The sequence below is a fragment of the Rhinopithecus bieti genome, unplaced genomic scaffold (assembly GCF_001698545.2).
Source record: "Rhinopithecus bieti isolate Rb0 unplaced genomic scaffold, ASM169854v2 scaffold_50877, whole genome shotgun sequence".
Lineage (NCBI taxonomy): Eukaryota > Metazoa > Chordata > Mammalia > Primates > Cercopithecidae > Rhinopithecus > Rhinopithecus bieti.
The window spans coordinates 839293-861945 of NW_016821745.1; the positions used below are offsets into that span (position 1 = coordinate 839293).

General features: G+C 36.5%; 1 protein-coding gene across 6 annotated transcripts in view; it reads left to right on the forward strand.

The window, feature by feature from the left end:
• Positions 1-22653, forward strand: part of LMBR1 (limb development membrane protein 1) — a 168019-nt gene that overhangs the window by 103728 nt on the left and 41638 nt on the right. For all 6 annotated transcript variants that reach the window (XM_017860568.1, XM_017860571.1, XM_017860567.1 and 3 more), the window contains 6 exons: positions 2786-2866; positions 8279-8355; positions 8990-9067; positions 11142-11215; positions 11452-11542; positions 12785-12851. In XM_017860568.1, the coding sequence (XP_017716057.1) occupies positions 2786-2866; positions 8279-8355; positions 8990-9067; positions 11142-11215; positions 11452-11542; positions 12785-12851 (468 nt within the window). The remainder of the gene's footprint in view (positions 1-2785; positions 2867-8278; positions 8356-8989; positions 9068-11141; positions 11216-11451; positions 11543-12784; positions 12852-22653) is intronic.

The following is a 22653-nucleotide window of genomic DNA, read 5'->3' on the forward strand; positions in this document are numbered from 1 at the left end:
GCAGTCCTTCTAGGGTGGGCAGGTCTAAAGACACTGGCAGAAATTTCTTCAAGAAAATGAAGTTAATAGTGTAACTGAGGAATATAAAAACCAAGAGAAAATAAAGACCTTTGGCAGGATGTTTTGGGTTTGAATTTGTGTTAAGTACATAGAAAATTAAGTAAAAGAAAAATTATTGCTAATTCTGGGGGTGGGAAGGATGTTAAGGAAAGAAGGAAAGCTGGTCATAGTTTGCTATGTGGATAGGCGTTTTGGTTGTTATAATAATGTGGACATTGAATATCAGTCTAGCTAAAATGATCATTATGGCCATATTGAGAGAAAGGGAGGAGTGGAGAGATGTGTGGCTCACCTGCCACAGTGGGAATGCTCTGTGCAGGAAATTCAGAAGTTGCAATAGGAAGACAAGTGCCAGAAGAACCAGCTATACAGCTAGTTTTGGGAAAATTGATTCAGGAAGGAGGAGACATGACAGCAAACCTGTGCATGTGTTTGACACTTTGAGCTATGTGCATGCTTCATTTTGATAAAGATAAAAACCTTTTAAAAAATCACTTAAAATTAAGACAAGTAGTATAGAAAGTATAAAATAAATTTCATCAGCTATAATACTAAATTATACTGAATGCAAGCTCTATATTTTACTAAGTGTAAATGTACTGAATTTGACTGTTAAAGAACAGTTTATCAGATTGGATTTATTCAGCCTGTATTTATCATTTTTCCTGCAAGCATCTATTGCCCTTTCTTGTAGTAAAGTACCTGATTTGGATTTGCGGATTTCCCCGGTTAGATGAGATTGGCAGAACTGCTCATCAGAGTTCTTGGCTCTCCGTGAAACTGACATGTGACTCTAAGCCATGCCATTAGGACACCTGCTTCCTAGACTTCTATTCTTCCTCATAGTGACTTGACTGCGAGTACTCAGGACTGAGTCATCCCAGCTGTTACGATATGAGGAAACTATCCATCTGTTCTGCCACCTGCAACTCTCAGCTGCCCATTTCCTCTACTTTCTTTACTGGAAAATTTTCCTCCTGGTTCTATCTTATGAATTCCTTTTCTGTTTTAACTAGTGAGTCTATTTCAGTTGCCTGTAGCCAGTAAACGCTAACTGATACAGGTTAAACCTCCAGTAAGATTCAGCTGGATAAGAGAAAAAGAAAGATTAAAGGTGTATGTATAAATGTATGTAAGTAAACAAGCAAGATAGGTAGAAACAAAAAGTAGAACTTAAAATCCACAAAACAGAATTTAAGTTGAAAGGCATTAGAAACAAACAGGGTCATTATGAAATGATAAGATAGATGATTCATAAGGAAGATGTAACAGTCTAGGATGAAAAACAAAGCAAAACAAAACAAAACAAAACAAAAACCCTAGCAAACGGAACCTCCCAGTCTCAGCAGTCAAATACAAATGCATAATGGAAAAGAAAAAAAAACCTCTTAAAAACTGAGAGAACTTAAAGTACTGTTGTAGTGGGTATTTTAATTTCTCTGTTTCAGAATTTAACAGATAAAATATAAATAATACAAAGATCCACTGTTAGAGAAACAAGTAGCAAATATGAATAGGGAAAATTCAGGTGATAAACGCTGAGAAGTATATTCAACCACATTTAGGGAAATGCATGTTAAAGTAACAGGAAGAAAACATTTTTCACCCATCACATTGGTAGAATTGAAGAGTTGTCACTTCAGTTACAACTTCAGTGCTGAAGATGATACTGGAAAACAGATAGTTTCAAAGCTATTGATAGAAATGTAAATTATTACATAGTTTAAATTATTACGATATTATGCAGAAGTAACCTTCTATAAATGTTCATACCCTACTCAGCAATCTAAGTTTTGGGGATCTGTCTTACAGAAATAATTAGAACCAAAATGTACTGGATGTGCATACAAGAATGTTTATTGCAACACTGTTTGCAATAGCGTAGTGTTTGTTTGTAGTGTAGCATTTTGTTTGTAGTGGCAAAAAGTTGAAAACTTGAATATGTGTGAAGGGAATAAAGTTGTAGTACATCTGTACTATGGAATGTTATTCAGCTGTCAACTTGGACATATAATTGACTAGGAAAGCAAATGGTAAAGTACTATGTCTGATTGACCCCATTCATATAAAATATGTAATAAAAACCGTGTATAGGATACATATGTATGTATGAATGTGCTTCTGAATGTGAAGAAAGGTATGGAAGCATCAGCCAAGCTGTTCACAGTTGTCATTTTAGGGAGGTGAGATGCAGAAGAGGAGATCCTGATTTTTTTCACTTTTTATAGTAAGCCCAAGTTGCTTTTGTAATTAAGAAAAGATTATTAATAGATCAAATTAGAACTTTACCATGTTAAGAAATTTTCTAGGAAACATGTAGTGTTTATTTTTAATATTACTATTTCAGTAGCTTTTGGGGTACCAGTGGTTTTGGGTTACATGGATGTATAGTGGTGTGGTCTGAGATTTTAATGTACCCATCACTGGAGTAGCATACATTGTACCCGATACGTCGTTTTTCATCCCTTGCCTCCATCCCAACCCTCTCCCTTCTGAGTCTTGAGAGTCTGTTATATCACTCTGTGGAAACGTGCAGTGTTTAATCAGCAAGAAGTTTTAATTGGTAAATATATGGGTGTGCCTTCCTCTGAATCACAGCAGCATTTGTTTTTCTTTTCAATTAGTGGGATTTACCATGTTTTATTTTAGATTTTAATTAAAGGGCTACCTGTTCTATAGTGTTAGGGGTTCTGTTTTACTTCTAAATGTTTTTTGCTTTGAACAGGGCTGTCTTCATCGGTGGAATACAACGTAATGGAGTTGGAACAAGAACTTGAAAATGTAAAGACTCTTAAGACAAAATTAGGTATTGTACTTTTTTTTTTTCTTGACTTGTGTATTGGCCTTGGTTTCTTATTAAAGACTTTACTGTAGTCTGAAATACTAGAACAGTTATGAAATCTTTGTTAAAACTTTCAACCTGCCCAAAATCATTAATAAAGACTATCTTTTAGTTTGGGGAGAGGATAAATTTACATTTATGCACTTTTTTTGGTTTTATATATATACCAAATGACTTTTCAAAGGTTCAGACATTCAAAGATGTTGCTTCATTGCCTTCTCACTTTCATGTTTTCTGACAAATCATCTGTCATACTTATCTCTTAATGTGTCTTTTTTCTGTATCTGCTTTTAAGATGTCTTTATTATTGATTTTGAACAATCTGATTGTGATAGGCCTTAGAGTAGTTTTCTTCGTGTTTCTTAGAGCTAGGAGTGTATAGTTTTCAACCAATTTGGACATTTTTTGACCATTACTTCTCCAAATATTTTTTCTTTTCCTCTCATGCTTTCCTTTTTGGGGACTCCAATTACATGTATTTTAGGCTATAGCTTAAGGATGTTCCTTTATTTTTTAGTTTTTTTCTTGCTGTGTGTCATTTTGGTTCGTGTCTATAGCTGTGTCTTCACTGTCACCAATCTTCTGCACGTCCAATCTGCCTTTCATCTAGTGGTTTTGCTTTTTTGTTTTTCTGCAGTCTGCAGTTTTCATCTCTGGGGGTCTGTTTGGGCGTGTTTTGTATCTTCTATTATGTCTCTAATTAACACGTTCAATCTGTGTCCTCCATCTTTGTGAAAATATAGAATATAGACAACACTTACAATGTTTTCGTCTGCTCCTTCTAACGTTTGTGTTACTTCTTGATATGTTTTGATTGATTGTTTTTTTTCCTCATAATCACTAGTATTTTTGTGCTTCTTTGCATGTCTGGAAACTTTTGATTAGAAAATAGATATTTTGAATTTCACCTTGTCAGGTGAGATTTTACCCTTGTTGGGTGCCTCACTTACAGTATTTCTTTTGTTTTGTTTTGTTTTTTGAGACAGAGTCTCACTCTGTCACCCAGGCTAGAGTGCAATGGTGCAATCTCGACTCACTGCAACCTCCGCCTCCCCGGCTCATGCAATCCTCCCACCTCAGCCTCCTGAGTAGCTGAGACCACAGGTGCATGCCATCACAGCTGGCTAATTTTTTGTGTTTTTTGGTAGAGATGGAATTTTGCCATATTGGCCATGCTGATCATGCTGATCTCAAACTCCTGGGCTGAAGTGTTGTGCCCGCCTTGGCCTCCCAAAGTACTGGGATTACAGGCATGAGCCATGAGCCATGATGCCTGGCCACTTTTAGTAGTTCTGTGAGAAACTTTGTTCTGGAATGCAGTTAAGTTACTTGGAAACAGTTTGATATTATTGTGTCTTGTTCTGAAGACTTTTTAGGCTGGACCAGGGGATCATTGCATCTAGGGCTAAGTATTCCCCACTGCTGAGGCAAGACCCTTCTACAAATTCTATCCAATGTCCTGTGATTGATGAGGTTCTGTACTGTCTTGTGGGAGAAGCAACTATTTTTGGCCTTCTGTGGTTGTCGAGTGTTGTTTCTTTGCATGTTTTGGGTTCTTTCTTCAGCCATGGGTTGTTTCTTCACACGTCTGAGCCGATATACTTGAGAATTTTTTACTGAATTCTTTACTGAATACTCAAGGGTGACTCTTTGCAGATCCTTGGAGTTCTTTTTCTGTGCTTTAGTCTCCTGTCTGGTACTTTGCTGCACAGACTCCAGCTGACATAGTCTCCCCAGATTCCCATTTCATGCTCTCAAGTCAAGGGATGAGCTGGGCTCAGCTTGTGTTCCTCCTTCCTGCATCATGGCCTGGAAACTCTCAGGACAGTAAGCTGGGTCAGAAAGGGCTTGTGTGGTTTGTTTCCTGTGTCTCAGGCGTCATTGTTCTTCCACATTCAGATGTCCACTGTCTTGGAAACTGTTGTTTCTTATCTGTGTACTTTTTGGTTTCTTAATTGTTTCAGACTGGATGACAAATGTGGTCCCTGTTGTTGCTGCAACTTTGGAAGTGGAAGTCCAGTGTTATGTTCTTGAAAATTAGATAATGGTGTTCATTTATTTTCATTTCTGTTGATAATAATATATTTCCTGAAGTTACTTCAGTCATCCTGCTGTCGGTGGATATTAGATGTGATTCTAGTTTTTTGCTGTTACAAATAATGTTGCTATAATCATTCTGGTATGTATCTCTTGGTATATATGTTTTTTCAGGGTACATACTAGATATGGAATTACAAGATCATTGTATATGTGCCTGTGCAACTTTTGTAGATAAAGCCAAATGGTTTTCTCACATAGTTGTATTAGTTTGCATTCCTGCTAGGCATGAGTAGGATTCCAGTTGCTCCATATCCTTGCCTATACTTGACAATGTTGGACTTTAAAATTTTTACCAACTTAGTGGATGTAAAGTGGTGTTTCGTTGGTATTCTAATTCATATGTTCCTGATTTGTATTTTGAGTTTTATGTTTCTAACGTTCATTTAGCTTCTGTTTGAAAAACACAGGTTTGCTGGTAATAGATTCTCTCAGTTTTTGTTTATTGGAAAACATACTAAAAATTTTTGTTTGCTAGTTATCAGCATTGGAAAGATGTCATTCTACTGTCTTCTGGTTTCTGGTTGAAAGTCATGTTGTTGCTATTTCAAAGGGCTTTAAAGGTTTTCCTTTTGTCTTTGTTTAGCAATTTTACTCTGATGTGCTTAGATTTGGTTTTCTTTGTATTTATCTTGAAATCTATGTGTCACTTCATGATACTGACTTGATGTCTTTTATCTGTTTGGGAAAATTCTTGGACATTGTCTTATCAAATATTGCTTCTGCTCCATTCTCTCTTATTTCCTCAGGCTGCAGTTACACATATGCTAAACTTTGTCATTCTTATATTCTTTTATGTAATTATCTCCTTTTGTATCTTCATGCTTCAGTCTGATATTTTCTATTGGTCTGTCTTCCATTTTGTTTTCTTTCAGCTATGTCATAACTATTATCAAAACTATTGAATTTTTCATTTTAATTACATTATTTTTCAGTTCTAGATTTTCTGTTTATGTTTTATAGATTTAAATTTACTTGCAAAATTTTCCATTTATCACTTATTTTATTGAATATGTTAATCATTTATTTTAAAGCATCTTTCTGATAAATCCAAAATGTGAATCACCTGGAGGTCTGTTTCTGTTGTCTTTTTTTCCCCTTTTTCCATTTATTTATTTATTTATTTATTTGATAGTTTTGCTCTTGTTGCCCTGGCTGGAGTGCAATAGCCTGATCTCAGCCTGCTGCAACCTCTGGCTCATGAGTTCAAATGATTCTCTTGCCTCAGCCTCCCAAGTAACTGGGATTACAGGTACCCGCCACCATGCCCGGCTAATTCTTTGTATTTTTAGTTGAGACGGGGTTTCACCATGTCGGCCAGGCTGGTCTCAAACTCCTGAACTAGTGGTCCGCCCGCCTCGGCCTTCCAAAGTCCTGGGATTACAGGCTTAAGCCACCGCGCTCGGCCTCTTTTTCCTATATATGGTAATATGTAATTGAATGTCAGATATTTCTTATACAAAACTATAGAAACTCTGTATGATGTTTTCTTCTTTTGGGGAGAATGTACTTTTGCTTCTGGCAGACAATTAGAGTAGGGACATATCAGTCTAATCCATTAGACTTGAGATCATTCAAGGCCAGACTTCGGTCTTTACGACGACTGGTCTGTTTTTACTTTGGCCTTCCCTCATATTAGGGTATAGCTTTTCATTGGTCCTAATGGAAAGCCTAGTTGCTTAGTTATTGACTGTGACCCCATTTTCTTAATACATTTTAGTTTTTACCTCTCAAGAAACAGGAGCCTGACAGAAGCTTTGCTTGGCTTCTCAGCCTCATAGTTGCATCTTTCTGTTGTTCTTCTCAGCCTCTTAGCCACTGACGTCTTGAAGGGAAAGTGGCACTGTCTGCCAGGCTCACTTCTTTGCCCTTTTCTTTTCTGTATGATCATAGCGTCTCAAATTTTGACTGTGTTGGTACCCCCAAATGCCAGTGTCTGTCCTTTTGGCTCTGTTGAGTTTGCTGAAAGGTTTGCTTAGAATCATTGCCTTTTACCCATTGATTTCTCAACTTCTTGGGTCTGTGCCATTTACATGTTGGGAAATGCCTTGCAGCGGAAGGTGTAGTACAAATTGGAGGTCTTAGCTCAGTTCACTTCACAGAATATTGGCCCCTCAATTTTTATTGTCTTGGTAGCTCTCCGATATGTTCATACAGATTTTTTTTTTTAATTAAGTTTGATTCATCTTTTCTACTTGTTCTTAGCATGAGGATTGCTGTTGTAGGTAAAAGTAGAAGTTTGCTTCCAGCCTTTAGAAAACTAGAAGTGTTTATCTTTGGGATATTAAGAATAGAAGAGGGCCGGGCGTGGTAACTCACACCTGTAATCCCAGCACTTCGGGAGGCCGAGGTGGGCAGATCACGAGGTCAGGAGATCGAGACCATCCTTGCTAACATGGTGAAACCCCGACTCTACTAAAAATACAAAAAATTAGCCAGGTGTGGTGGCGTACGCCTGTAGTACCATCTACTTGGGAGGCTGAGGCAGGAGAATCACTTGAACCTAGCAGGCAGAGGTTGCAGTGAGCCGAGATCATGCCACTGCACTCCAGCCTGGGAGAGCGAGACTCTGTCTCAAAAAAAAAAAAAAAAAAAAAAAAAAAAGAATAGATGGGATTTTTATTCATATAACTTTATTCATTCAGTTATATATCAATATGTAGATCTATATGAAATACAAATATAGTAGGCCCTCAGTATTCGTGGGGGTCTGGTTTCAGAACAATATATTTCCTGAACAATTGAGATGTCTTCACAGAGCTGAAATTCAAGCATCACAGAATTGCTTCTGCTCCGTTCTCTCTTATGAGGCGTTTAATGTAGCAAACTGGGTTTAAAACTCTGATTTCTGGCCAGGTATGGTAGTTCTTGCCTGTAATCCCAGCACTTTAGGAAGCTGAGGTGGGAGGATTGTTTGAGCCCAGGAGTTCAAGACCAGCCTGGGCAACATAGCAAGACCCTGTCTCTACAAAAAAATAAATAAAATAAAAAAATTAGCCAGGCATGGTGGCACGTACTTGTAGTCCCAGCTACTCGGGTGGTTGAGATGGGAGGATCACTTGAGCCTAGGAGGTTGCAGTGAGCTGTGGCTATACCATTGTGCTCTAGCCTGGGTGACAGAGCAAGGCCCTATCTCTAGTTTTTATAGTTTGTTCAGGAAAATTAAAAGTAATTTGTGTTTTTTCAGAAGAAATTATGTAAAAAACAGATTATAGCATTATGGAATGAAAATGTTAATCTGGAGAAAACTTTGTTTTATTTTGTTTTTCCTTTTAATAGAGAGGCGAAAAAAGGCTTCAGCATGGGAAAGAAATTTGGTGTATCCCGCTGTTATGGTTCTCCTTCTTATTGAGACAGTAAGAATTTATTTGCCTAGTTAAATAAAAGCAAATTATATATTATTTACTTTAGCATTTGAGTATGGCAGCTCCCTCAGATAAATGGTTTCTTGTAAACTGGTTTTCTATCAACAGGATTAAAATCCATCTATGCCTTTATTTATGAAAATCCAATAAAGCAAAAATGGAAATTAATGGCAATTTTAAAAAAATTCTGAAGATTTTCTGTTTCTTCATGAAAGGAGGAAATTCAGTCTTTGTTTTCATTAAAAATTAAGAAAACAAGGTGTTGCAGATAACCTGCTTTAAATTTTTTGATAAAGTATGAAAATTACATTATGAAATTAGTTCTGATAATATTTTACCACTTTTTGAAGTCTGTGGAGTTGTGTGTTTCCAATTGGTGAGATCACTTAGTAGAAGGATCTGTGTTACCAGCTTTTATCACAAGCTTTGAAATTACAATAACTTGCAGAATCTTTTAGAATTTCTTCAACTCTTGTTTGTAGTCTGATTATTTTAGTTTTATATATAGCCTTTTGGTCTTGACTGCTTTCCCTCTATTCTGAAACATGTATTTGGTTACCTAGATTTTAATATTTTGTATTGGTAGAAAGTCTTGAGAGCTGACAGTTTGCTGTTTGTCTTGTAGTCCATCTCGGTCCTCTTGGTGGCTTGTAATATTCTTTGCCTGTTGGTTGATGAAACAGCAATGCCAAAAGGAACAAGGGTAAAGTAAAATCCTTTAAAATGTCTTTCTTTTGCAAAAGTATTCTATGTCTATACCCTGAGTATTTCAAGTAAGCTAATGAAAACATTCACCTTTGTGCATGTATATACTTCAAGTTATATGAATTTCTTTTTGCAGAGACCCTTTATGATATAAACTGTGGTTTTTGTGTCTAATTTTTTACTTTGGATTGACAGGGCCTTTTTTCAAGTGTTGGAATTTCCTTTTAGATTTCTTATCAGAGTTTATCTTGATTTTACTGAAACTCATTTAGCTATATGAAATTCCTTTAGCCACAGTCTTGATTCAGATCCCCTGACCCCAGTCTTTCCAGGACCTTGTGCCATCTGTTACTGCCATTGTTGTATTCAGTAACAGCCTCTTCTCCATGAGTATAAGCCCACCATCATGCTTCACGTGTCTCATCCTGCAGACAGACAAGAAACTACCCTTTTCCATGTACAGTCTTACCTTTTTCTTTAGTTTTATACTCAAACCCGCTGATAGAACAGGAAGTCACTTACTGTACTGACTTCCTAGTCACTTTTAACCCATTTTACTATACCAACAAAACAAGTCCCAAGCCCTGTGGTACATTTTTGTACTCATCCCTCTTAGTGCTTAGTAGAAAATGACTTGTATGTTATAGGAGATCCCTGTATAATTGTGTAAAAAAATTAGATAATCTTCATCCTTCCTACATGGCTTCTCTTGAGATAGCATAATTCCAAAGTATTATCTCTGTTGATCAATAAGCTTTTGTAGGGGAGAAGAAGTAATTTCTTATTCTAACCTATTGCAAGGTTCATGGCTGAGATGCCTATAACAAAAGATTAACAAGAGTAAAGCTGACAAATTTATTTAAGATAAGTTTTACATATCACAGGAGTCTTCAGAAATGAAGACCACCAAAAAAACAGAAAAAGCTGTGTATTTTTATGCTCAGGTTTGGTGAAGAGTGGACAGTTTTGGGGAAGTATGATTGGAAGACAGGGGTGTGATCTAATGATTATAAACCGGGGGGAATTTAGCAAGGCCTATTCATATTCTTCTCGGTGTGCCTCTCCTCTGGGTGGCGGCGAGGGCACCCTCAAACGGGGGTCTTATGGCCTGCTTCACAGGAGAAGAGAGGCGGATCAGTGTGTGACCTTCCTGTGTTTTCTCAAATACTAGGCCCCATATTTTGGAGTAGTGTGTCCTGAACCCCATCACTTTCTACTAGCATCATTTATTTATTCTTCAAAAGATTGTCAAAAAGTTATTTTTTATTGGACTGACTGTAGATTCTTAATTATCCCTGTTGTTTCTATTAGTTGTAATCTGTGCTGACCAGTACAATATTCAGATAGTTTCTTTTATTAGTAATCTTTGAAAATACTGTTCTACTTCAGTAGGGAATAGTTTTTTCAGATTTCATTATAAAAATATTAACTTCTTTGTGTTTTTTTAAAGTTCTAGGTAAAGACAGTTTTTGAGATAGGGATAATTGTTTAGGAAAAAATTCATAGCATTACTTTTTAAAAATCGGTGTTAACAGTTTTGTCTTTTGTAACTCTGAATTCCCAAGGAAAATTTGGGCAAAAGAAACTTTCAGGTATGGGAACAGGCTATGCACATTTACTCTCTTTCTACTGTTAGCTTAATTTTGATATACGTTGATTGTGTAATCTTTGTATGTTGTGTAAGCATTCAGATAGCTGTATATCCTATTCTTATTTTTCTATGGTATTTTAAAAAACTCTTTCCCGAAACTATTCAGGACTTTTTTTCCTCAAGCGGCAAGTTGCCCCATTTTATAACAGTAAACATAATCATGTCATCTTGACAAGTAACTTAAATTACATTTGAGATAAGTAATTTTTCTTGAGCTTATTAAATTTATTAACATGGTGCCTGAATTTGTTGATGGAATTAGTTTAATGCCATGTCTTGTTGGCCTTTGAAAGTCTAGATGTTATTTCAAAGTAGTAAACATTCATAATTTCAACTGTCTTATATTTATGAAACAGCTGTTTTAGGGAAACCAGTATAATGGTGTCATCGAATTCTGAAAAGTGTCTTTCTCCCACCCCAGGGGCCTGGAATAGGAAATGCCTCTCTTTCTACGTTTGGTTTTGTGGGAGCTGCACTTGAAATCATTTTGATTTTGTATCCTTTCTTTAACTGAACGTTCAGCCTATCCCCAAATTTTATGCCTAGTTTTCTGGGGCAGTGGTTATTTACTAAGACACTTGTCTAGAAGAGAAAACAACAGGTTAGTCTTCCTCAAGCACTTAAAGTGGCTTTTGTTTTGTTTTTCCTATGGGCCTTAAGACTTTTTGGAGACTGCTGAGAACTTAGGAAACTTGCATTCTGTTGGAGAGTTTTTTCCTTGATTCTCACAGCTATCTTATGGTGTCCTCTGTTGTCGGTTTCTATAGCCTTCGATTTTTTGGAAACTTTACTCCCAAGAAAGATGACACAACTATGACAAAGGTAAGGTAGAGTCTTAGGTGACTGTGGCCTCTCTTGCCTTCCCAGACAGACTGCTTTATTTAATAGTCATCCTGAATGGTTCATTTGCAGTGATAGGTATTTGTTTGTAAGTTGCGTAAACACAAACTGGAAGATTTTCAAAATGCTGAGTGAGTGGGAAAGGGATGTACCCTGTTTAATTTGGATGGCGTCCTTTCACTGTAAATGCAAAGAACTGCAGAGCTTGTTAACTAGCTATAGAAGACCCCTGAAAGGACTCCTTTTCCTCTAAAGAAAGGGTATTGCTAATGAGTAACTTGGATTGTGCTAACTGTACTTCAGGGAGCTTGTTTGAAGTCTGAAGAACTTAGTTGCTACAAGTAGTAGAGACAAAGTATTTCAAATTTGAATAATTAAAGTAAGACGGAAGAGTTCTACTCAGAAACATTTTGTAGTCTGAGGCTAATTTGACTTTTTCCACAACATGTCATTGGCTTCAGAATAAAAAGGCTGTTGCCGTATATAGTGACTGAATCTTTATAAAATATTCCCATAGGCTGACAAAGAAGAATAACTAATAAGAGCTGAAAGGTTGTTTTGTTTTTATTTTATATTTTTAGCCTACTTGAAGGGGAGAAGTTATTTTACACACACACACACACACACACAGCCAGCTATTTCTTTAAACTTAATAAGTAGTTGAGATATTTAGTATCTAATTTAAGTGATCATAAATATTAATTGGTATTTTCAACTCCTCTTATTTACTATGGAAGAATAAACACAGGATGCATTATTACAAAAGTTTAGAGGTTTTGGATTTCTGGTGCTTTTTAAATCTTATAATAAACATTAGAAGTAGATGTGATAAAAGAGATCTTAAGCAATAATCTGGCCTTAAAAATGTAGTCCGAAGTCTCCAATATGTTAATTATTTGTTACTTGATAGGCAGAGCCTTTTGAAACTAACAACTACAATCAGTAATGTAAAATGCATTATCTAGGTGTCAAGTAATTTAAGTATTCTATAACTATATTTGTGCTAGGTACTGTAAACATCTTCTAGAACTTACAGATATAACCTTGTTTATTTTAAAAGTGTGTTTTTCTTTGAAAATTCTGTACTGAATAGTAAGTATCATTAAGAAGTCGACAAAGTACACTAGGTAACTAGAATGCACAATAATTTCTCAGAATGTTACTGGGTTTGATTGTCATCCTGCTGTTTAACTGCCCAATATTCTTTCTCATTTCTCACAACAGATCATTGGAAATTGTGTGTCCATCTTGGTCTTGAGCTCTGCTCTGCCTGTGATGTCGAGAACACTGGGTAAGTTTCATTGAGGAATTTTCACTTAAAGATCAATGTTTTTAAAAACTGTCTTTACTGAACTTATTTAACTTTTACTTTCTAAACTTTTTCATAAAGATTACCTTTGAAATACAGTGTTTCTTTCTACATCATTTTACACCTTTACTTCTGTACTTTATGTATAGGGGCATACCAAGACAAATACTTTTACCAAATAAAGACCGTTTATTTTTTACACACTTGAAAACATTCTTTCTCCAAACAATGGGCTGGTTTTTTGTTGTGTTTTGTTTTTACTGACACATTCATAAGTTAGGCTTTTGAGTCCTCTAGTGAGGAAACTGCATTAAACTAATTTTCTGTATAAAAGTTTTAAGCATTTATAATTTAGTATGGTTTAAAAAATTGAACATTTGTAAATTATTTTAAGCTGCTTTGTGTCCACGAAATAGAGGTGAAAGCAGTGTAATCTCTGAGAACACACTCTGATTCAAAGGACACCCTTGAGAGTTCCTACTTGCTTGTCATTCATTCCTGTCATTTTCTTAATGTTTCAGTTTACGGAGAATTTGATAATCTTTTAAAAGAAAAACAAATTTTCACTTTGTCATTGAAATAGTTGAGTAAGTCTTCCTTTAGTCGCCTTTTATAAAATGCTATCGTAGACCATTTTCTCAGTTCTTCACTAAATACTACATCAGACAAAAATTTTCATTAAGCATTTCTATCTAATTCTCTAGACTTAGGTTTTGACTTAAGAGTGCACACAAATGATTGGAAAATTTTGGTCATTAAATTTTAGCTACTTGCTCATAACAAAAATTGCTGGTAACTTTGAGTTGCTTTTGCATTAGCTCTCATATTGCCTCCATTATTTATTGAAGACTTACAGATATCAGGGATGCAGGCTGTGCAAAGAAAGTAGAAGCTTTGTAGTTATCTTCATAATTCTTACAAAGGATTTCATGTTTGTAATAGAAAACAAAATTAAAGTATAAATGTAAAGGGACCACTGTTCCATAAGCGAATAAAAAACTGGTGTGTGTAATAGTCTTATTTCTTTTGTGTTTGCTTTATAGGACTTGTTATTGTTTTGACATCTGCTTATGTGAATCTTGAAAATGCCAAAAGTATGCTCTTTAGCAACCTGATTTGATGTTAAATGTTATCATTTATGAGTCTATTAAATAATTTCTGTTCGATTTCAGCCAGCCTATCATTTTAATATGTATGAAACTCATTCACTGTACTATTATTTAAGATTGATTGCTAATCATTAACATATACTGATTTTATGGAAGAAAATTACATGCTGAGTATAGTTTTAATACAAAGAAAACAAACTAATGGTAAAATTTACTTTTTGAAGGCCAACAAATTAAATTCCAGAGTAGTTTGCCATAGAGATAAATAAAAAGAAAAAAAAGAAAGATGGAACAATTAAAATGCAGCTAACAAATGCCTGGACCCAGCTGTCCAAACAGGATTAATGGAGTGCATTAGGGTACAGTGAGTCATGTGGTGCTTTGCAAAATATCAACATGCACTGCATTACATGTTATGCCCAGTGGCACTGAATAGATGAAAAGAAATAAATACGTTAAACAGATTCATAGAGGCTTTTCACAGTATTAAAAAAGCAAATTTCTAGACTAAAAGAAAAAGCTTTATTTTAGCATTATGGGAAATGCAAACTAGAGAGTTACTTTGTAATTCCTCTATTAACCCTTTAGAATTGAGTCTTTGATTTTAAGAAGATAAAATATAGAGAATTGTCATGAATATTATCCTAGTGTATAACAGGATTTTGATTTACCAGCTGAAAAGCTTATAAGACTAGAATAGAGGATGTATTTAAGCAATCAGATTCCAAGCTGTGGCATTTTTCAGTCTTTCTTGTCGCCTCTCTCAAGGAAACCCTGACCTTAGTGTGGTCTCCTTTGCTTATGTGAAATCAGCCAGCAGCGCTCCATCACTTACAATGAAATGAAAAATGCAATAACAAGAAAAATCATATTTTGCCTCTATATATGTAATTTCTCTATTATTTCAACATTTTTTTAGTGAAGAGTATAAGTTTGATTGTAAATTGAAATACATGGAGTCGAGTATAAAAGAAATAATTTGGTGATGTTTTGCTTCAAAATGAAAGTGTTCAGTGGACACGTTTCCTTTTAAAATTTGCCCACTGTTATTGTTGCTGCAGCACAGGCTTTAGGTTTAAGTGCATGGTGTCATATGACATATTTATTAAATAATTCCTTTTAAATAGTTTGTTACATTTGAATGAAAAATTTGGTACTAACTGGAAAATCACCACTGAGCAAATTTTATAAGCATATTACTTGCCACAGAGAATTAAGTTGGGAGAAAAATTTTGACCATGTATTCTTAGTTAAACTGAATTAGTATGAATGATGGTTTTATTTTTCATAGGAAACACAAAGAATCCGTACTTAAAATTTTTTATTAGAACCCCGCAAAAGTAATGCCATGTAAATGAATATATTTTTCAAAACATTGTTTGGCTGCCTGTTTATACTTAAGTTTTCAGAATCCAAAATTTGGGGAGATTTGATGTCTGTATTTTTAGTAAACAATTTACTATGTTGTTTAATAGACTCTGAGGGTGATTAAAGGAGATGTTTGCAAACAAGGTGAAAATAGAACAAGATCAAACTAATTATCTATAGATGTCCAAAATTCTATGCAGTAAAATATTTTAAATGTTGCAATGAATTTTATAAGAATAGATTCTGTGTGATTGCTGATATGTTCTTTATTATGCTTAATCATGAAACAATTGAGAGGTCGACGTTTTTGTGTTATTCTTTATTTGAATTCTCCTTTAAAGAGGAAAATTTGTCTCAAATGCAAATGATAGTTTTGAAATGCTTTTAATAATTTCCATATTGTAATTCTTTCTGCAGTTATTTTCATCTTGGAAGCTCTTTCTATAACTTGTAAGTTATGTAGGGTCCAAATACAATTTGTTTTTAATGTACTTATGGTAGTAAAACAAAAAACACTTACTCTTTCAAATCAGCTTGAATTTATTTTCAGTATTTTCACCTATTTCTCATCTGGGTCCCATATAGTCTATTATCTTACAGGAGGTAAAGTAGATTATTTTTTGCTTCTTGATGAAGGGACCTTGTTTTATAACTGGTCTGTTTTGGAGAGGTCCTTATTTGGGGTTTTGGTAATCCCTGTTTATCTTTACCCTGAGCTTTCTGTGGCTCTTGTGAAACAGAAATAAACAATGCTTTCACAGAGGCTTAGCAATGACGAATGTGAAATGGAAGTATAAATCATATATTCCTAATTATGACATTGATATGAAAATAATTTCAATCTCTATATTGAAAATTCCTCACCAAAAAGTATATATGATTTTATTATATTCAGATATATTATAGAAAATAATAAATGAATAACACGAATTAACTTTTGGTTGATTATTAATGTTCTATCTGAGCAATAAGCTTATATATGCCGTTGAGATTTTTAAGAATAAAGAATTCCTAAAACTATTTTGTGCCAAATGTCTAAAACAGTTAAGAGAGCAGCTCATGATCCCACCCTAAAAACTCATATTCCTGATATCTGCGAAATGTGTTTCTTGACAATACACTTCTTTCAGGGCACACAGCCCTGTCTGAGAAAATGTCTGTGGGTCACACATACCTAAATTTAGTCACCTGTTGATATTCAGCTACTTTAAATTGACTTTGTTATAATTTTCATAGGGAAAATAATTTCCTTTAGGACCGTTTAACTGGAGGGAGCCTTAAGAGGTAATTTGAAAAATGTTACATTAAAATGTTACAATTAAAACTAGACAAACGATGGAAAAGGTCTAATTTGTCCTAAGAATAATGACTTCTAAGCTATCTGAGTATTCTTTTTTTTTTTTTCTATTCTGAAACAGAGCCTCATTCTGTTAACCAGGCTGGAGTGCAGTGGTGCAATCATAGCTCACTGCAGCCTCAACTTCCTGAGCTCAAGCAGTCCTCCCACCTCAGTCTCCTGAGTAGCTGGGACTACAGTCATGCGCCACCATACCTGGCTAATTTTTTGTATTTTTTGTAGAGATGGGGTTTTGCCATGTTGCCCAGGCTTGCCTCAAATTCCTAGGCTCAAGTGATCCACCTGCCTTGGCCTCCTAAAGTGCTGAGATTACAGGTGGGAGCCACGTGCCTGGCCTTGCTGAGTATTTTTTTTTTCTTTAATCCTTTTTTTTTTTTGAGATGGAGTCTTGCTCCATTGCCCAGGTCAAAGTGCAGTGGTGCGATCTCGGCTCACTGTAACCTCTGCCTCCTGGGATAAAACAATTCTCCTGCCTCAGCCTCCCAAGTAGTTGGGATTACAGGCACCTGGCACCATGCCTGGCTAATTTTTGTATTTTTAGTAGAGACGGGGTTATGCCCTATTGCCCAGGCTGGTCTCGAACTCCAGACCTCAAGTGATCCACCCGCCCTGGCCTCCAAAAGTGCTGAGATTACAGGTGTGAGCCACTGTGCCTAGCCATGCTGAGTATTCTTAATAATACATATGCACAGTCATTTCTGAGATAGATGAACAGATTATCTCATTTGTAGGAAATTGTATTTTTAATTTTTAATAATATAAGGGAATGCATAAATAAATAGTCCTGATAAAGAATACTAAAAATTAGAGATCTGGCCACCACTTCTAATTCCAATCTCCTCTTCCAAGTTTCCAGAAATGTCTTTGGATTACAGCTTTTCACACCTTTTCCTGTGCATATGTATATGTGTGTTTGCATGTATATATGTGCACTTTGTAGAAAATTTAAAAATCTCACCTGAGTATTACTTTGTTTCTAATTCTTTTGTTGGCATTCTCCTTCTTTCTGATGACTCTTAACTTCATGTGCTGCCTAGAGGGAGTTAAAAGAAGAAAATGTTTTCAATTAATTTCCTTTATCAGATCTCAGTCACCTCAACATTAATTTCAAACCAAAAGAGAGTTACAGAAAGAGATAATTAAATGTTTGCCAGTGACCTTGTAACTGCCTAATTCTATGAATTCTGTTTTTAATTTCTCCGTGGCATTTACTGTTCGTAATTTCACCCCCCAAATTTTGTCTGTCTTCATTTCTGGTCACTGCTCCTCTCTTTTTCCCTCCTCCTTCTCTGGCCACTCCTTAGCTGTGTCTTTTACTGCTCCTCAACTGCCACCCATTCACTTGCCCACAGATCGAGACCTCCAAACCACAACTCACCCTAAGCTAAAACAGAGAAGTCTAGCTCTGTGCTACTTATGGGTGTCCTCCTGCCACCCCACACTGGTCATTTCTAAAACAGAACCTGTCATTTCTCTCTCTCCTATATTTCCTTTCAGTCTCTGGGACACTGTCTATCCAAGTGGTCAAACCAGAAACTTGAGACTTACAGTAAATGCTTCCACCTTCTGCGCCAGTACCTCATAGCAGTACTCGCTTTCATCTTGGTAATATTTCTCACATCTACCTCTTTTTTCTGAAACAAGATTTAGCTCTATTGTCCAGGCTGGAGTTCATTGGCACAGTCGTTCACGGCTCACTGCAGCTTCCACCTTCTGGGCTCAAGTGATCCTCCCACCCCAGCCTCTCGAGTAGTTGGGAAAACAGGTGCCCACCACCATGCCCAGCTAACTTTTTAATTTTTTGTGGAGATGGGGTCTCACTCTACTACCTGGGCTGGTCTTGAACTCCTGGGCTCAAGTGATCCTCCCTGTAGGCCTCCCAAAGCGTTGGGATTATAGATGTGAACCACCGTACCTGGCTTCACATCTACCTCTTTCTTCTCATTTTCCTTTTTAAAGAGTGAAAAGAGTCAGACTTATATAGCATAAAAAGCAGAGAGCTGAATATGTGATTTTCGTATTTTTTTATGAGAAGTGTTCGTGAAGTAGATTCTGAGCGGATGTCTTTGTCTTTGAGAAGGATGGAGAAAGAAGACATCAAACCAAACCAAAAGAAATAAGCACGTATTTAGTTTTCCAAGTGAGAAAGTGTGACTGAGCCATACCCTGGAGACCCATCTCTGGAAACCTTTCCTCAGGAAGATCACAGCTAGTTACCATCCACACTGGAGGGCTTAGTTGTGCACTTCTTTGAAAATTAGCACATGCAGTTCTTTCTTGGACTCTAATTATAATTCTCTTTCATTGGATTTTAGTTTGTTGAAGTTCACATACTCTAGTTCTGGATGACTAAATTTAAATTGCCTCCAGATTAGAACAAAATGAAATTGTTGCATGTAAATCCTCATGACTAAAATTGATTCAGTATTTGCAAATACAGTTTTCCATCTTTAAGCTTTGGTTCCCATTGTTCCCATAGCCTTCTCCCATTCGCCTTTCTCTATCTATCCAAATCTTTTTTATTCTCTGAGGCAGAGACAGATCCTGCATCACACATGAAGGTGTCTCAGAGTCTTGCACTTTCAACCTTGTATTATACGTACCTATCTGTGTTGACTTTCTCATGAAACTTGATGTTCTTTAAAGGACGAGACTATATTTTCTGCGTGTTTTTATTTTTCACAGCATCTAGTTAATAAGTATTTTTGATGTCAATAAGAATTTTGATGTCAGTGGGTGCCACCATGTTGGCAATATACATAGAACACATGTATATTGTGTTCTAGGGTAGATGAACTAAGATACTCCATTTGTCTTGCTTTTGCCCTGGTGGTCTTTATTTCCATATTCTAAGCTTTTCTGACCAGGTATTTTGGTTTTACTATTAATATTTTAAAAGACCATTACAACAATAACCAAGAGGTGGAAACAACCAATGTGTCCATCATTGGATGAATGGATAATCTGATTTTGGTACATAAACAATAATGGAATATTCAGCTATAGGAAGGAATGGCATCTAAGTGAAATAAGCCAGTCACAAAAAGGCACCTCTTTATAAGTGTAATTCCACTTGTAAGAGGGATCTAGAGTAGTTCATTTCATGAGTTGCCAGGAACTAGGGTGAGGAGGAATGGGAGTTCTTGTTTAATGAGTATAGATTATTCATTTTTTAGGATGAAGAGAATTCTGGGGATGGATAGTGCTGATGGTGAATATACTTCCTGTCACTGAACTGTACACTTAAGAATGGTTAAATCGGTCAATTTCATGTTGTGTGTATTTTATCACAATTAAAAAAACATAACTAAATGGGTACGTACTACAACATGAATGGACCTTGAAAACATTATGCTGATATATTGTACGATTCCGTTTCTGTGAAACGTCCAGAATAGGAAAATCCCTAGACAAATCCAAAGTGGATTTCTTTGGAATACACCCAAAGCCCTTGAACTGTTTATTTTAAATGGTTAATTTTATGTTATGTGAATTTCACTTCAATAAGTTATTTTTTGGCTGGGTGCGGTGGCTCACGCCTGTAATCCCAGCACTTTGGGAGGCTGAAGCGGGCAGGTCACTTGATGCCAGTAGTTCGAGACCAGCCTGGCCAACATGGTGAAACTCCATCTCTACTAAAATACAAAATTAGCCAAGTGTGGTGGTGTGTGCCTGTAATCCCAGCTACTTGGGAGGATGAGGCAGGAGAATCACTTGAACCTGGGTGGCAGAGACTGCAGTGACCTGAGATTGCACCACTGCACTCCAGCCTGGGTGACAGAGCGAGACTCTGTCTCAAAAAAAAAAAAAANATATTGTACGATTCCGTTTCTGTGAAACGTCCAGAATAGGAAAATCCCTAGACAAATCCAAAGTGGATTTCTTTGGAATACACCCAAAGCCCTTGAACTGTTTATTTTAAATGGTTAATTTTATGTTATGTGAATTTCACTTCAATAAGTTATTTTTTGGCTGGGTGCGGTGGCTCACGCCTGTAATCCCAGCACTTTGGGAGGCTGAAGCGGGCAGGTCACTTGATGCCAGTAGTTCGAGACCAGCCTGGCCAACATGGTGAAACTCCATCTCTACTAAAATACAAAATTAGCCAAGTGTGGTGGTGTGTGCCTGTAATCCCAGCTACTTGGGAGGATGAGGCAGAACCCGGGCAGCAGACATTGCAGTGAGCCAAGATTGCACCACTGCACTCCAGCCTGGGTGACAGAGCGAGACTCTGTCTCAAAAAAAAAAAAAACAAAAAAGAAAAGGTAATTTTTTTGTAAGGATTTTACTCCGTAGATAATCAGTAAATATTTGTCCTCTTCTCTGTTTCCTTGGCGTGGCAATCTAATGCCAGGGCCTGATTGTTTTTAGTAAGTCAGCCTTTACGTGTTTGCATTTGCCTTCTCAGTGCCATGTGCTCGATGAGGGAAGAGGGATCAAGTGGAAGAACCTTTGAAAGTCGCCTTTCTGGTGTGTGGAGTCCTAACCTGGGGCACCTCCTCTGTCCCTTCTCTCCATTCAGAGTCTACTTGTTATTTAAGGGCTAGTTCAATCCCCACCACACATACACATGCCCAGTGAAAGTGTGATCTTGTCATCTCTCTGCTCCAAATGCTGCAAAGACGTTTGTCATTCAAATACTGTACAGTTTCCTTAAGGTAACACATAAGATCTATACCTGACTCCTGTCTGTATCTCTTGCCATTCCAAACCTCACATTCTGAGCCATTATTAATAAAGACATAATCTTCAGGTATGTTAGAAACAAAGTATGTCTGCTGTGCCTTCTGTGCATTTGAACACATTGCTTTGTTTACTGTGAGTAATTTTCTTCACCAGCTGTTCTCCATCAAAACCTAACATGTCATTCAAGACTCAGCTCAGCCATGAACTCCACAAGTGAAATTTGCCATGAGGCATCTCCCGAGCACTCTCATAACACTCGGTGCAGTTCTCCATTTATCTGCCAATTCGCTTATCACATTATATCCTAATGGCTTTTCTTTTCCTGCATAAAGCTGTATGCTCCTTGAAGAAAGGGATGGCCTGCCACACAACGTTTAGCACACATACGTGGTGGGAGGCTTACTCTTGCTTCCCATTTCGCTTAACTGTTTGTATATAGACAGTCGGCCATACTGGAAATATTGCATTGTTTAAAAAGTCTTGTCTTCCTAGGAAGGCTGTCAATACCGTGAAGGGAATAAATGTCTTACATACTTATTTTGTAGCTTCTGTAGTATATACACAGTACAATGTAGGAATATGGTAGGGACTCAAAAATTCTTTAAAAATTTAACTTATAACACAAAAACAAATACAGAAAATATAGAGTGTCTAAATAAATAATTGGTACAGCCATACATTAATATATTAATGCATGGTATTGGGTATATAGTCTGAAGTCTAATAAATACATTTTAACAGCTTTATTGAGGTATAATTGACATACAACAAACTGCACGTTTAAAGTGACCATTTTATACGTTTTGACTTGTACATACACCTGTAAAACCACCACTGCCATCAAGATAGTGAACATATTCATCACCCCCAAACATTTCTTGCCTCGGACTTCACTCGTGTTCCCCTGTCCACCATCATCTCCAGGCAGCCACTCACTTGCCTTTTGTTTTTTTTTTCGAGACAAGTTTTTTAGAGCAGTTTTAGGTTCACAGCTAAATTGAGAGAAAAGTGCAGAGATATCACATGTACCTCCTATCCCCCACATGCAGAGCCTTCCCTGTTGCCAACATCTCCCACCAGAGGGGCACATTTGTTACAGTTGATGAACCTCCATTGACACATTATCACCCAGAGTCCAGAGTTTACATGAGGGTTTATTCCTGGTGTTGTACGTTCTGTGGGTTTGGGCAAATGTATAATGTCCCATATCCACCATTATGGCATCATGCAGAGTAGTTTTACTGCCCTAAAAATCCTCTGTGCC